Source organism: Chiloscyllium plagiosum, chromosome 4, assembly GCF_004010195.1.
Source record: "Chiloscyllium plagiosum isolate BGI_BamShark_2017 chromosome 4, ASM401019v2, whole genome shotgun sequence".
Lineage (NCBI taxonomy): Eukaryota > Metazoa > Chordata > Chondrichthyes > Orectolobiformes > Hemiscylliidae > Chiloscyllium > Chiloscyllium plagiosum.
Window position 1 is genome coordinate 1,172,201 of NC_057713.1, and position 13,856 is coordinate 1,186,056.

At 45.8% G+C, this 13,856-nt stretch overlaps 1 protein-coding gene across 4 annotated transcripts in view; it reads left to right on the forward strand.

Moving 5' to 3' along the window:
• The first annotated feature begins 2,166 nt into the window (after positions 1-2,166).
• The window catches only part of fastk (Fas-activated serine/threonine kinase), a 70,042-nt gene continuing 58,352 nt past the window's right edge, over positions 2,167-13,856 (forward strand). For 3 of the 4 annotated variants that reach the window (XM_043687552.1, XM_043687553.1, XM_043687554.1), the window contains exons 1-2: positions 2,168-2,273; positions 3,821-4,484. In XM_043687552.1, coding sequence (XP_043543487.1) covers positions 3,866-4,484 — 619 coding nt within the window. In that variant the 5' untranslated portion in view covers positions 2,168-2,273; positions 3,821-3,865. Of the gene's footprint in view, positions 2,274-3,820; positions 4,485-13,856 lie in introns of all 4 variants that reach the window. The other variant, XM_043687555.1, reaches the window with a different exon arrangement.

The following is a 13,856-nucleotide window of genomic DNA, read 5'->3' on the forward strand; positions in this document are numbered from 1 at the left end:
TCTAAGAATCCATTTCTGAGGCACTCCACAAAGTCTCTTTCTTGAGGTCTAATCCCATCCTGATTCTCCCAGTCTACCTGCATGTTGAAATCCCCCATAACAACTGTAGTAACATCTTTGCGACAGGCCAATTTCAGCTCCTGATTCAACTTACATCCGACATCCAGACTACTGTTTGGGGGCCTGTAGATAACTCCCAAGAGGGTCTTTTTACCCTTAGAATTTCTCAGCTCTATCCACACTGACTCTACATCCCCTGATTCTAGGTCCCCCCGTGCAAGGGACTGAATATCATCCCTTACCGTTACGGCCACCCCACCCCCTCTGCCCGTCAGTCTGTCCTTACGATAGCATGTGTAGCCTTGAATATTCACTTCCCAGGCTCTTTCCACTTGAAGCCATGTCTCAGTTATCCCCACAATATCGTGTCTGCCAATTTCCAAAAAAGCCTCAAGCTCATCCATCTTATTTCTAGTGCTTCGTGCATTCATGTATAGTATTTTTAATTTGTTACTGCCCTCACCCTTCCCATCAACTCCTATTTCACTCAACCTTACAGCATGAGAAGAGAGAAAAAGGAAAAATAAAACAAAAGGAAATCGATACAGCGGATGAGCTCCATCTGAGACGTCCTCTTCTCCAGCTGTCATTCTTGGCCTTATTTGTGAGGAAGGTTGTTGGTCAGGGTATAAAAGATTCATTAACAATGTGGATAAAACATTGGCTGAACGATAGGAAACAGAGGGTAACAGTCAATGGATATTTTGCAAGCCAGAGGAATGTTTGCAGTGGAATTTCCTAGGGTCGGGATTTAGATCCTTGCTTTTCCAGACATAACAAACTAGACCCTGGTGTACAGGAGACCCTGGTGCAGATGACACCAAACCTAGAAGAACTGTAAACTCTGGTGGGGAACACATTGGGAAGTTGGTAGAGCACATGGATACGTGGCCCGCAAGGTACAAAGTAGAGACATGTGAAATGATGCATTTGGTGAGAAGGAGTTTGAAAAAGAACGAAAAATATCAGATACAATTCTAAACAAGGTGCAGGAGTAAAGTGACCTGGGTAGAGGCATTCCCTCAGTACTGACCCTCTGATATTGCGGTGCTTCCTCAGCACTGACCCTCACACAGTGCCAACTCCCTCAGCGCTGACCCTCCAACAGGGCGGCGCTCCCTCAGCACTGGACCTCCGACAGTGCAGCACTCCCTCAGCACTGACCCTCTGACAGTGCAGCACTCCCTCAGCACTGACCCGCTGACAGTGCAGCTCTTCCTCAGCACTGACCCTCCTATGGTGCCCACACCCTCAGCACTGACCCTCCGACAGTGCGGCACTCACTCAGCACTGGACCTCCGACAGTGCGGCACTCCCTCAGCACTGACCCTCTGACAGTGCGCGCTCCCTCAGCACTGACTCTTCCGATAGTGCGGCGCTCCCTCAGCACTGACCCTCTGACAGTGCGCGCTCCCTCAGCACTGACCATCCGACAGTGCGGCGCTCCCTCAGCACTGACCCTCTGACAGTGCCCACTCCCTCAGCACTGACCCTCCGACTGTGCCCACTCCCTCAGCACTGACCCTCCGACAGTGCCCACTCCCTCAGCACTGACCCTGACAGTGCCCACTCCCTCAGCACTGACCCTCCGACAGTTGTTGAATGTTTTTAAGGTAAAAACAATTTTTTGAACAATAAAGGAATTAAGAGATACGGTGTGAGGGCGGGTAAGTGGACTGAGGCCATGATAAGGTCAGCTATGATCTTACTGAATGGTGGGCTAGGCTCGATGGGTTGGATGGCCTTCTCCAGCTCCTGGTTCATCAGTGTTCTTCTAAGAAATGTTTGGTGGGATAATGGCCAGTTGGGAATCTGGGCTAAAGGTCAGCAAGGGCTACTTTGACCAAAAGTTCTGTTTCTGTGCTGTATAATTGCATCACTCCATAGCTCCACCTTGGAGTCACTAGCAGGCCCTCCGACAGTGCGGCGCTCCCTCAGCACTGACCCTCCGACAGTGCGGCACTCCCTCAGCACTGACCCTCCGACAGTGCGGCGCTCCCTCTGACCTGGTGTGGATGTCGTCGCGGTGTCTCAGCGGCTTCTGCGCGCGGCCTCGCGCTCTGCGTGTGAGCGCTGCGTGCGTGGAGCGCGCTCAGGGGCCGCGCCCTTGGCCGTGTGTCGGGGGCGCGCGGAGCCCGCAGCTGGTGGCGCGGCGCCGGCTGCAGGATCAGGAAGGAGCCGCGGCTTTAGCCCAGGCCGCTCGGGCCGAGGATGTGAGTGTAACCGTCAGCCGGGGCCTTAGGCCTGGGGGAGGCTGAGGCCTGGAGTCGGCGGCTGGCAGTGTCGAGGTGTCCCGGCCTTTGGCGAGGCGGGGTGGTTGGGGAGGTCGGAGCGGTGGCTCTGTGGCCGGGGGTAGTCTGCAGGTTATAATGGATATAAAACCTGAACATTATTCATGTCCCCAACAGTACCCCCAAGTCCCTCCGCTTTCATATAATCCAAGTCATTGGTAGTACAGCAAAATATTTTTATTTAAAATTCCTCTTTGAACCTTCTTCGCTATTAGTGTAATCTGGATGGATTTTTATTTTAAACATGAAATAGTCTGAGGGTCTTCTGCCCCCTCTCATTGAGATTTGTTCCCCTGTCTGCCCTCTCTAACTTTCTCCAACATCACCCTCCTCCTGTTCCTATTTGGTTCCTCCAGCTCTGACTGCCCATTCACACAGACCAAGGTCAGTCTGAATCTGACCTGAACTCCACATTCCTCTCTGTCTCCTATACTCCTTCCATTGTCGGCCAGAATCAGCCTGGTTTTAAACATGAGATTGTCTCAATCCCTTGCTTTGTGGTCGAGAATACTGGAGGTTCTGAAAGAAACACTGCTTTAAATGTCCAACCCTTTATTGTTAAATGGTCCACTAGCTTGAATCTCTCCCAGAAGGGGATTCTACAAGTCAGTATTCATCTTCTCAATGCTCTTACTCGTTGTTTAACTTCCAGGAATGGGGCCCTTGTGGTGCCCCAACATCTGGGCCAGAGAGACCAGGGTTCAAGTCTCACCTGTTCCAGGTTAAAAATCACACAGCATCAGGTTATAGTCCAGCAGGTGCTTCCAATTAAACCTGTTGGACTATAACCTGGCGTTGTGTGATTTTTAACTTTGTACACCCCAATCCAACACCGGCATCTCCTGTTCCAGGGGTGTGTAAATACAGTTTCAACCTCCACGACTCCAGAGTGTGGCCTCGAGCCTCTCTGTGCTGTAGAGACCTACAGCACAGAGGTAGGCCCTTTGCCCCAAACTGGTTCATGCTGACCAAAATGCCCCTATATGCAAAACCCATTTCCCTGCACTTGGTCCATATCCATATCCTTCTAGTCCTTTCCTATCCATGTATTTGTCCAAGTGCCTTTTAAATGTTGTTAATGTATCCAACTCAACCACTTCCTCTGGTAGCTCATTCCATATGTATACCACCCACTGTGTAAAAACAAAGTGCCCCTCAGGTTCCATTTTATTTTTTCCCTTAAACTGCTGCTTTTGAAGCGCCATCCTTCTCACTTTGGATTCTCAAGCATCTGTAGTCCTCACTTTCTCCTAGTTGCCTTAACCTGATACCCTCTAGTCCTTGATTTCCCAACCATGGGAAAAAGACTGAGTGTGTTCACCTATGCCTGTATGTCAGCTCACCTTTTGCTGGACATCCAATTATCTGTTGTGTGATGTTGGATAAATTTAATTTCATTTAGGTTGACTTTATGATTTCAAACGTTATACTTTGCTGTTCTGAGTGGTCTGTGCTGCTTTGTTCTTCAGGTTTCTGCTGTTCTCCATACTCCCTCGAGGTGAGCAATACCTAAGATGCAAAGGTTGCCTCTGTGTTGCTTCAGTTCTCTGCTGCCTAGGGGTGAGAGTGTTCTGCTGTTAGACGGACTGACTTGTCTCAGCCTGGGCTGCATTCTCCGTTTCCTCCGCCTGGCCTGCCGCCCAGCTGCTGCTTGCCTGCCGAGGAGCCCGGCTGCCATGTACGCAGCTCGCTACCACACTTGCAAGCCGCACATCTGGGCAGCCTATCCAGAGCATTTCCCACATCTCTACCAGGGGAGACGGAATGGACACAAACCTCATTACCATCACCATCCCACCAAGAAGAAAACCTGGAACTTCATCCATGAGAAGATGAGCTATGACACTTTCTTCACCATGAAGCGGCTGATTGACCGCTCACGGACTGTGGGAGAGGTGTTGCGCTGGGTGACACAGAACCCTGGTAAGATCTCCTACAATCATTACCCCATTGCCCTGCAAAAAATTGGTCAGGTCCTGCAGCAGCTGCCAGCAGGATCCACCATGGCAGCGTATTATAGCCAGATGTTGGAGCTGGAAGATTTTCAAACGCTCTGCCAATCCATCGTGAGTGATTGCTCCAAATTTGACAACTTCAGCATCGTGAATTGTCTGTACGCTGTCGCTGCTCTGGGTAAGGAAAATTCTCAATTCTATATATTCCAGCCAACGTTTTTAAAGTTGCGTTGTCAAATAGGGAAGTGTTCTGCATAAAGCAGTCTTTTATATCTAAATATATTGTCCATGATATGCAGCCATGAAGAGGACATGTGTGGCACTATATTGGATGGGGGTACCATGAACACAGACTATTTCCTCTATTTGAGGTTATCAATTTACAATGCTCACCAAGCGAGGAGGAAGTTCAGAGGAATTCCTTTGAATAGTTCCAAAGATGCGAAATTTGTCTTAAGAGGAGAGACTGAGTATTTTGGGCCTGTACTTGCTCGAGTTTAGAACGATGAGGTGGGATGAGGTCTAACTGAGGTATAAAGATGCTAAAGGAAACTGACAAAGTACACGTAGAGATGATGTACCCCTTGTGAGGCGATCTAGAGCAAGCGGTCATAACTTTAAGCTAAGGGGTAGCAGATTTAAAACAGATTCTTCCCTTAAGGGTCGTCAATCTCTGGAATTCACTGCCCCAGATTGTAGTGGACTACAGGACACTGAGTAAATTTAAGGAAGACGTAGACATATTTTTAATTAGAAATGGATAGCAGGCAAGAAAGTGGAGTTGAGGCCGAGATGAAATCAGCCATGACCATATTGAATGGTGGAGCAGACTTGATGGGCTGAATGGCCTACACTGGCTCCTAGTATAAGAAATAAGAGAAGGATTAAACTTGGTGGGGGTGTATGTGTGGTTGGGGGTGGTTAAACTAATGCAGCAGGGGGATGGGAATCTGAATTGTAGTTCCCGTGTACAGGAGGTCCCGGCACCTTCCCTTGCAACCGCAGGAGGTGCAACACTTGCACCCACACCTCCCCCCTCACTTCTCTCCAAGGCCCCAAAGGAAACTTCCATATCCGCCACAGATTCACCTGCACCTCCACCCACATCATCTACTGCACCCGCTGCAGCCGGTGTGGCCCCCTCTATATTGGGGAGACAGGCCGCCTACTCGCGGAGCGATTCAGAGAGCACCTCTGGGCCACCCGGACGAACCAACCCAACCAACCTGTAGCACAGCATCTCAACTCCCCCTCCCACTCCACCGAGGATATGCAGGTCATTGGACTCATCCACCGCCAAACCACAACAACCCGACGGTCGGAGGAGGAGCGTCTTATCTTCCGACTGGGAACCCTCCAACCACAGGGGATGAACTTGGACCTCACCAGTTCCTTCACCCCCCCTCCCCCCACCTTGTCTCAGCCGAATCCCTCCAGCCCGGCACCGCCCTCCTGACCTGCAGTCTTCTTCTTGACCTCTCCCCCTCCATCCTACTCCGACCTATCACCCTCACCTTGACCTCTTTCCACCTATCACATTTCCAACGCCCCTCCTCCAAGTCCCTCCTCCCTACCTTTTATCTTCTCCTGCTGAACACTCTCTGCTCATTCCTGAGGAAGGGCCTGTGCCCGAAACGTCGAATCTCCTGTTCCCTGGATGCTGCCTGACCTGCTGTGCTGTTCCAGCAATAAAGTTTCAACAGGGATAGGTTACAGGCTCATGAGAGGGCACCAGCAATCAGGCTATTTGTTTGAAATGTGTGTACTTCAACGCCAGGAGCATCCGGAATAAGGTGGGTGAACTTGCAGCATGGGTTGGTACCTGGGATTTCAATGTTGTGGCCATTTCAGAGACATGGCTAGAGAAGGGACAGGAATGGTTGTTGCAGATTCCAGGATTTAGATATTTCAGCAAGAACAGAGAAGATGGTAAAAGGGTGGGGAGGGGAGTGGCATTGTTAATTGGGGTAGTATTACAGCAGCTGAGACATTTGAGGGCTCATCCACTGAGGTAGTTTGGGCTGAGGTGAGAAACAGGAAAGGAGAGGTCACCTTGTTGGGAATTTTTTATAGGCCTCCAAATTGTTACAGGGATGTAGAGGAAAGGATAGCTAAGATCATTCTCGATAGGAGCAAGAGTAACAGGGTAGCTATTATGGGAGACTTTAACTTCCCCAATATGGACTGGGAATACTATAGTTCAAGTTGTTTAGATGGGTTAGTTTTTGTTCAACGTGTGCAGGAGGGTTTTCTGACACAGTATGTAGACAGCCAACAAGGGGTGATGCCATATTGGATTTGGTACTGAGGAATGAACCCGGCCAGGTGTTAGATTTGGAGGTAGATGAACACTATGGCGATAGTGACCACAATTCAATTATGTTTACAATAGCAATGGGCAGGGATAGGTATATCCCGCAGGGAAAGAGGTATAACTGGGGGAAAGGCAATTATGATGCAATTCGGCAAGATTTAACATTCATAGGCTGGGGAAGGAAACTGCAGAGGATGGACGCACTTGAAATGGGGAGCTTATTCAAGGAACAGCTACTGCGGGTCCTTGGTAAGTATCTACCTATCAGGCAGGGAGGTAATTATCGAGGGAGGGAGCCATGGTTTACTAAAGAAGTTGAAGCTCTTGTCAAGAGGAAGAAGAAGGCTCATGTGAGGGTGAGGGGTGAAGGCTCAGTTAGGGATCTTGAGAATTATAAGTTAGCCAGAAAAGATCTAAAGAGAGGGTGAAGAAGAGCCAGAAGGGGACAAGAGAAGTTGTAGGTGGATAGGATCAAGGAAAACCCTAAGACCTTCTATAGGTATATCAGGAATAAAAGAATGACTAAAGTAAGATTAGGGCTAATCAAGATAATAGTGGAAAGTTGTGTGTGGAATCTGAGGACATAGGGATGTGCTTAATGAATACTTTTTGTCAGGATTCGCAATGAAAAAGGGCAATGTTAGTGAGAACATGGAGATACAGGCTTCAAGATTAGATGGGATTGCAGTTGACAAAGAGGAGGTATTAGCAATTTTGGAAGATCTGAAAATAGATAAGACCCAGGGACCGGATGGGGTTTGTCCTCAGATTCTCTGGGAAGCCAGGGAGGAAATTGCAGAGCCTTTGGCTTTGATCTTTGTCATCATTGTCGACAGGAGTAGTGCCAGAAGACTGGAGGATAGCTAATGTTATTCCCTTGTTTAAGAAGAGGAGTAGAGACAACCCTGGTAATTATAGGCTTATTTCGGTTGTGGGTAAGGTGTTCGAAGCGTTCTAAGATAGAGGATTTATAATCATCTAGAAAGGAGTAACTTGATTAGAGATAGGCAGCACGGTTTTGTGAAGGGTAGGTTGTGCCTAACTAACCTTATTGAGTTTTTCGAGAAGGTGACAAAACAGGTGGATGAAGGTGAAGTGGTTGATGTGTTGTAAATGGACTTCAGTATGGCATTAATAAGGTTCCACATGTAGGCTATTGCTCAAAATATGGAGTTTCGGGATTGAAGGTGATTTAGTGAATTGGATCAGAAATTGGCAAACTGAAAGAAGATAGAGGGTGGCGGTTGATGGAAAATGTTCATCCTAGAGTTCAGTTACCAGTGGTGTGGCGCAAGAATCAGTTTTGGGGCCACTGCTGTTTGTCATTTTTATAAATGACCTGGATGTGGGCATAGAAAGTTGGGTTAGTAAATTTGCGGATGACACTAAGGTAGGCAAAGTTGTGGATAGTGCCAAAGGATGTTGTGGGTTAAAGAGGGACATAGATAAGATGCAGAGCTGGACGGAGAAGTGGCAAATGGAGTTTAATTAGGAAAAATGTGAGGTTCACTTCGGAAGAAGTAACAGGAATGCAGAGTACTGGGCTAATGTTAAAATTCTTGGCAGTGTAGATGAACAGAGAGATCTCAGTGTCCAGGTGCATAAATCCCTGAACCTGCCACCCAGGTTGATAGGGTTGTTAAGAAGACATATTGTGTGTTGGCATTTATTGGTAGGAGGATTGAGTTTTGGAGCCACGAGGTCATGCTTCAACTGTACAAGGCATTGGTAAGGCCACACCTGGAGTGTTACATGCAGTTTTGGTCACCGCATTATAAGAAGGATGTGGAAGCTTTGGAAAGGGTTCAGAGGAGATTAACTTGGATGATACCAGGTATGGAAGGAAGCTCTTACGAGGAAAGGCTGAGGGAACTGAGGCTGTTTTCATTAGAGAGAAGAAGGTTGAGAGGTGACTTAATCGAGACGTATAAGATAATCAGGGTTTAGATAGGGTGGAATTAGAGCCTTTTTTCCTCAGCTGGTGAAGGCTAACAGGAGGGGACATAGCTTTAAATTGAGGGGTGATTGATTTAGGGCAGTTAGTACGTGTAGTTTCTTCACTCAGAGCCCAGTCGGGGTGTGGAACGGCCTGTCTGCAACAGTAGTAGACCTGCCGATGCTAAGGGCATTTAAATGGGCATTGGACATACATTTGGATAATAATAGAACGGTGTAGGTTAGATGGGTATCAGATTAATTTCACAGATTGGCACAACATTGGGTATCAGATTAATTTCACAGGTTGGCACAACTACCGATTAGTTTCCCAACTACACTCACCCCACTTGAGTGCATTTGGCGCATATCCCTCTAACCCTTTTCTTTTCATGTACTTATCCAAACGTCTTTTAAATGTTGGAACTGTATCTGCATCCACTATTTCCTGTGACAGTTCATTGCCATCCTCTGCATGAAAGCATTGCCCCTCAGGTCCCTTTTAAATTTTTCTCCTCTCACCATAGTTTTGAACTCACCCACCCTATGGAAAAGAGCTTTGCTAGTCATAGAATCATTAAATTCCTACAGCGTGGAAACAGGCCCTTCGGCCCAGCAAGTCCACATCCACCCAGACCCATTCCCCTACCCTATTATTCTACATTTATCCCTGACCAATGCAACTAAACTGCACATCTCTGAACACACTGCTGTAGTAGTGCCCCTATCTCTGAGCCAGAGGTTCAGGTTCAAGTCCGATCTACTTCAGAAGTGTATAATAACATCACGGAACAGGAAGATTAGAAAATATCTACTATATCTGACCTCATTACAGCTTTGTTCCAAACATGGACAAATGAGCTAAATTCGAGAGGTGAGGTGAGAGTGACTGCTGTTGACATCAAGTGTGGCATCAACGAGTCTAAGTAAAACTTGTGTCAGTGGGTATTAGGGCAAAACTCTCTGCTGGTTCAAATCATAATATGTTACAAATGAAGGTGATTGATGAATTTGGAGGTCAGTCATCCCAGCTTGAGGACATCTCTAATCTATGCAGGAGTTCCTCCGGGTAGTGACCTCGGCCCAGTCATGTTTAGCTGTTTCATCAATGGCCTTCCCTCCATCATAAGGTCAGAAATTGAGATGTTTAATGATGACTGCACAATGTTCAGCACCATTCACAACTCCTCAGATACTGAAACAGTTCATTTCTAAATGAAGTAATTTGGGCAATTTCCAGTCTTGAGCTGACAATTACCAAGGAATACTGATACCAGGCAACTCCAAAGTCATGACCATCTCCAGCAAGAGAAAATGTAACTATTGCCCCTAGAAATACAACTGTATAACTATGGTTAAATTCCTCACAATTACCACCCTGGGGTTAAGATTGACCAGAAACTGAACTGAACTAGCCATGTAAACACAGTAGCTATAATAGTAGGTCAGAGGCTAGGAATCGTGCAGTAGGTACCTCACCTCCTGACTCCTCAAAGCCTGTCCATCATAGAGAAGGCACAAGTCAGGAATGTGATGGAATACTCCCTACTTGCCTGGATAAGTGCAGCTCCAACAACAGTCAAGAAGCTTGACACCAACTACAACAAAGCAACCCACTGGCACATCTACAAACATTCACTTCCTGCACCATCAATCAGTAGCAACGGTGCACTATGTACAAGATGTATTGTAGAAATTCACCCCGACTCCTCAGACAGCACCTTCCAAACCCACAACCACTTCCATCTAGAAGGACAAGGGCAACAGATACATGGAAACACCACCTTCTGCAAGTTCTTCTCCAAGTCACTAATTATCCTGTCGAGAAAATATATCAGCAATCCCTCAGTGTTGCTGGATCAAAGTCCTGGAACTCCCTCCTGAAGGGCATTGTGAATCTACTTACTACAAATGAACTGCAGTAGATGAAAAAGGCAGCTTACCACCACATTCTCAAGGGCAACTTAGGAATAGATAATAAATGCTGGTCCAGCCAGTGACACCCATATCCCATGAGTGACTAAAAAGAATATACTGATTTGCCTTAAAAGCTATGTCTTTCAGACCCCAAGATTACAGGCATTGAAGTGCTAGAGATTTGTCAAATCTCAGTCCCTTAATTTTCTCCAGGAATTCTTGCTGCGCTGATATTAATTTCTTAGGTTTCGGCTTTGCACTTCACTTAGTCCCTTGGTTGCCCTCTGTTGCTGTCTTTGACAGTAATGAGGCAAAATATTTGTTAAATATCTGTTGATTCTTTCAGTTATGCTGGTAAGACCACAACTGGGACTCTGTGTACAATATTGGTCACTTTATTTGTGGAAGGATGTAACTGTGTTGGAGGCAGCTCAGAGAAGGTTAAACAGAGTAATAGCTGGAATGGAGCCATTGTCTTCTGAGGAAAGAATGGACTGGCTAGGCTTGTGTCTGCTGGAATTTAGAAGACTGAGAGGCAAGTTGATTGAAACATATAGAATCCTGAAGGGTCTTGACAGGGTGAATCTGGACACGATGGGACAATCTATAACTAGGGGCTATTGTTTAAAAATTCGGGGTCACCCTTTTAAAATAGAGATCAGAAGAATGCTTTTTTTCAGAGGGTTGAGAGTCTTTGGAACCCTTTTCCTGAATGGAGGTGGAAAAAGAGATTTTGAATTTTTTTAAAGCTAAAGTTGGGGAGAGGGGGATGGATAGATATTAGTTATGCAAGAGGATCATAGGAATCCACAGCACAGAAAAAGGCTCTTTGGTGTATGGTGTCTGTGCCAGTCAAAAAAACCACCTAACTACTCTAATCTCATTTTCCAGTACTTTCCCCATAGTTTTGTATGCCTTGGCATTGCAATTGCACATCTAAATATCAAGGGTAGAAAGGCATGTGGATGTGAGCTTACAGACAGAACAGCCATTGAGTGGCAGGGCACACTCGAGGGACTGAATGGGCCATTGCTTTCCTGAACAAGAAACATGTCCCTATTCTCCATGACTGCTACTTTAACCCAGAAATTATTCCCACCAAATAAAAACCAAAAGAACTGCAGATACTGGAAATTAGGGTCACTCGACCTGAAACATTAATTCTGATTTCTCTCCACAGATGCTGCCAGACTTGCTGAGCTTTTTCAGCAATTTCTGTCTTTGTTAATTATTCCTGAACTTCAGATATTCTTGATCTCCACCATGCCAATTCTACATCCTGACTTTATCAGCCAAGATAACATCTTACTAATGTCCTTATATTATCCTTTCCTATTATGGCTACCCCACTTCTTACATTCATGTCAGTCTTTACAAAATGTATATTTTTTCCCATGCTTGATCACTTTATAATAATTTCTTTATATGGCAATTAGATCAAAATCATTTACCTGTATTTAGAATCATAGAAATTTATAGTACAGAAGGAGACCACTAGACGCATCATGTCTGTACTGGCTCCTGAAAGAGCTACCCAGCTAGACCTATTCTCCAGCCCTATCTCTGTAGCCTTCTGACTTCATCCCTTTCAAATATATATCTACCTCTCTTTTGAAGCCTCCTTTGGAATCTGTCTGCATCACTCTCCCAGGCAGTGCATCCCAATTCCTAACAACTCTCTGATTAAAGAAGTTTCTCTTCATCCTACTCCTAACTGTCTTGCTGACAGTCTTGAAATTGCGACTCCCTAGTTACTGACATACTAAGTAGTGAAAACAGAATTTACTTCTTTACACTGTCAAAATTGTTCATAATATTGAACACCTCGATAAGGTCACCTCTTAATCTTCTCTGCTCCAAGGACAATAAGCCCAATTCTCTAATCTTTCCTTGTATCTAAAATCCTTCATTCCTGATATTATCATTCTAGTGAATCTCTTTTAAACTCTCTCTTTAAACTTTAATGTCCTTCCTTAAATATGATACCCAATTGTGCCACTTGTTCAGCTACCTTATTGTGAAAGTATGTAAGTTGAAGAACCTTTAGTTGAATGTTTTAGTGACTGTTTACAACTGATCTTGGAGGAACTGTTGGGCCAAGTTCACAGCACAGAATCAGATAAGTTAATCATTGTTTTAAGTGTGGCCTACAGAGAATCTGCAGTAGTGAGTAGAATGTGTACTTTCTTGATTATATTTTTTTGGAGATATATCTCTTGATTAAACTTAAAATATAAGCCATAACTATTAATTTAACCTGGGGCAGTGTATGGAGAGGAATAAGACGGTGTTATTTTCTGGGTCTGAAGATTGTGAAGGAGCAAAAATGGCCTTTAATAGAATGATATGTAATTCTTGTCAGATATGGGAGTTTAAAGAGAGTTTAAGGGTTACTGCAGACTATATCTGCCATAATGCTGTTGGCTGCGAATCTTATCAGATCGAATGGATCGGTTGGAGAGACAGTTAGAAGCAATGAGGAATTTGCAACAGCTATGTGATGGATGGCAGTTATAGGAAGGGGGGAAAGCCTCAGACAGTCACATAGATGGGTTAACTCCAGGAAAGGTAAGAGAGGTAGGCAGCTAGTGCAGGAGCCTTCTGTGGCTATACCCATTTCAAACAGGTATGCTGTTTTGGAAAATGGGACGAAGCACGAACAGTCAAGTTTCTGGTATTGAGACTGGCTCTAATGCAACGAGGGGTACGTCGGGTTCCAAGAGATCAATTGTGTTAGGGGACTCTCCAGTCCGAGGTACAGACAGACGTTTCCATGGCCAGAAAAAGCAGAATGTGTATTGCTTCCCTTGAGCCAGGATCAAGGATGTCTCAGAGAGGGTGCAGAATGTTCTCACAGGGGAGAGGAGCCAGCAAGAGGTCATTGTCCACATTGGAATCAACGATATAGGAAGGGAAAAGGTTGAGATTCTGAAGGGAGATTACAGAGAGTTAGGCAGAAATTTAAAAAGTAGGTCCTCAAGGGTAGTGATATCTAGGTTACTGCCGGTGCTGCGAGCTAATGAGGGCAGGAATAGGAGGATAGAGCAGATAAATGCATGGCTGAGGAGCTGGCGTATGGGAGAAAGATTCGCTTTTTTGGATCATTGGAATCTCTTTTGGGGTAGAAGTGACCTGTACAAGAGGGACGGATTGCACCTCAATTGGAAGGGGACTAATATACTGGCAGGGAAATTTGCTAGAACTGCTTGGGAGGATTTAAACTAGTGGAGGGGTGGGACCCAGGGAGATCGTGAGGAAAGAGATCAATCTGAGATGGGTACAGTTGAGAACAGAAGTGAGTCAAACAGTCAGGGCAGGCAGGGACAAGGTAGGACTAATAAATTAAACTGCATTTATTTCAATACAAGGGGCCTAACAGGGAAG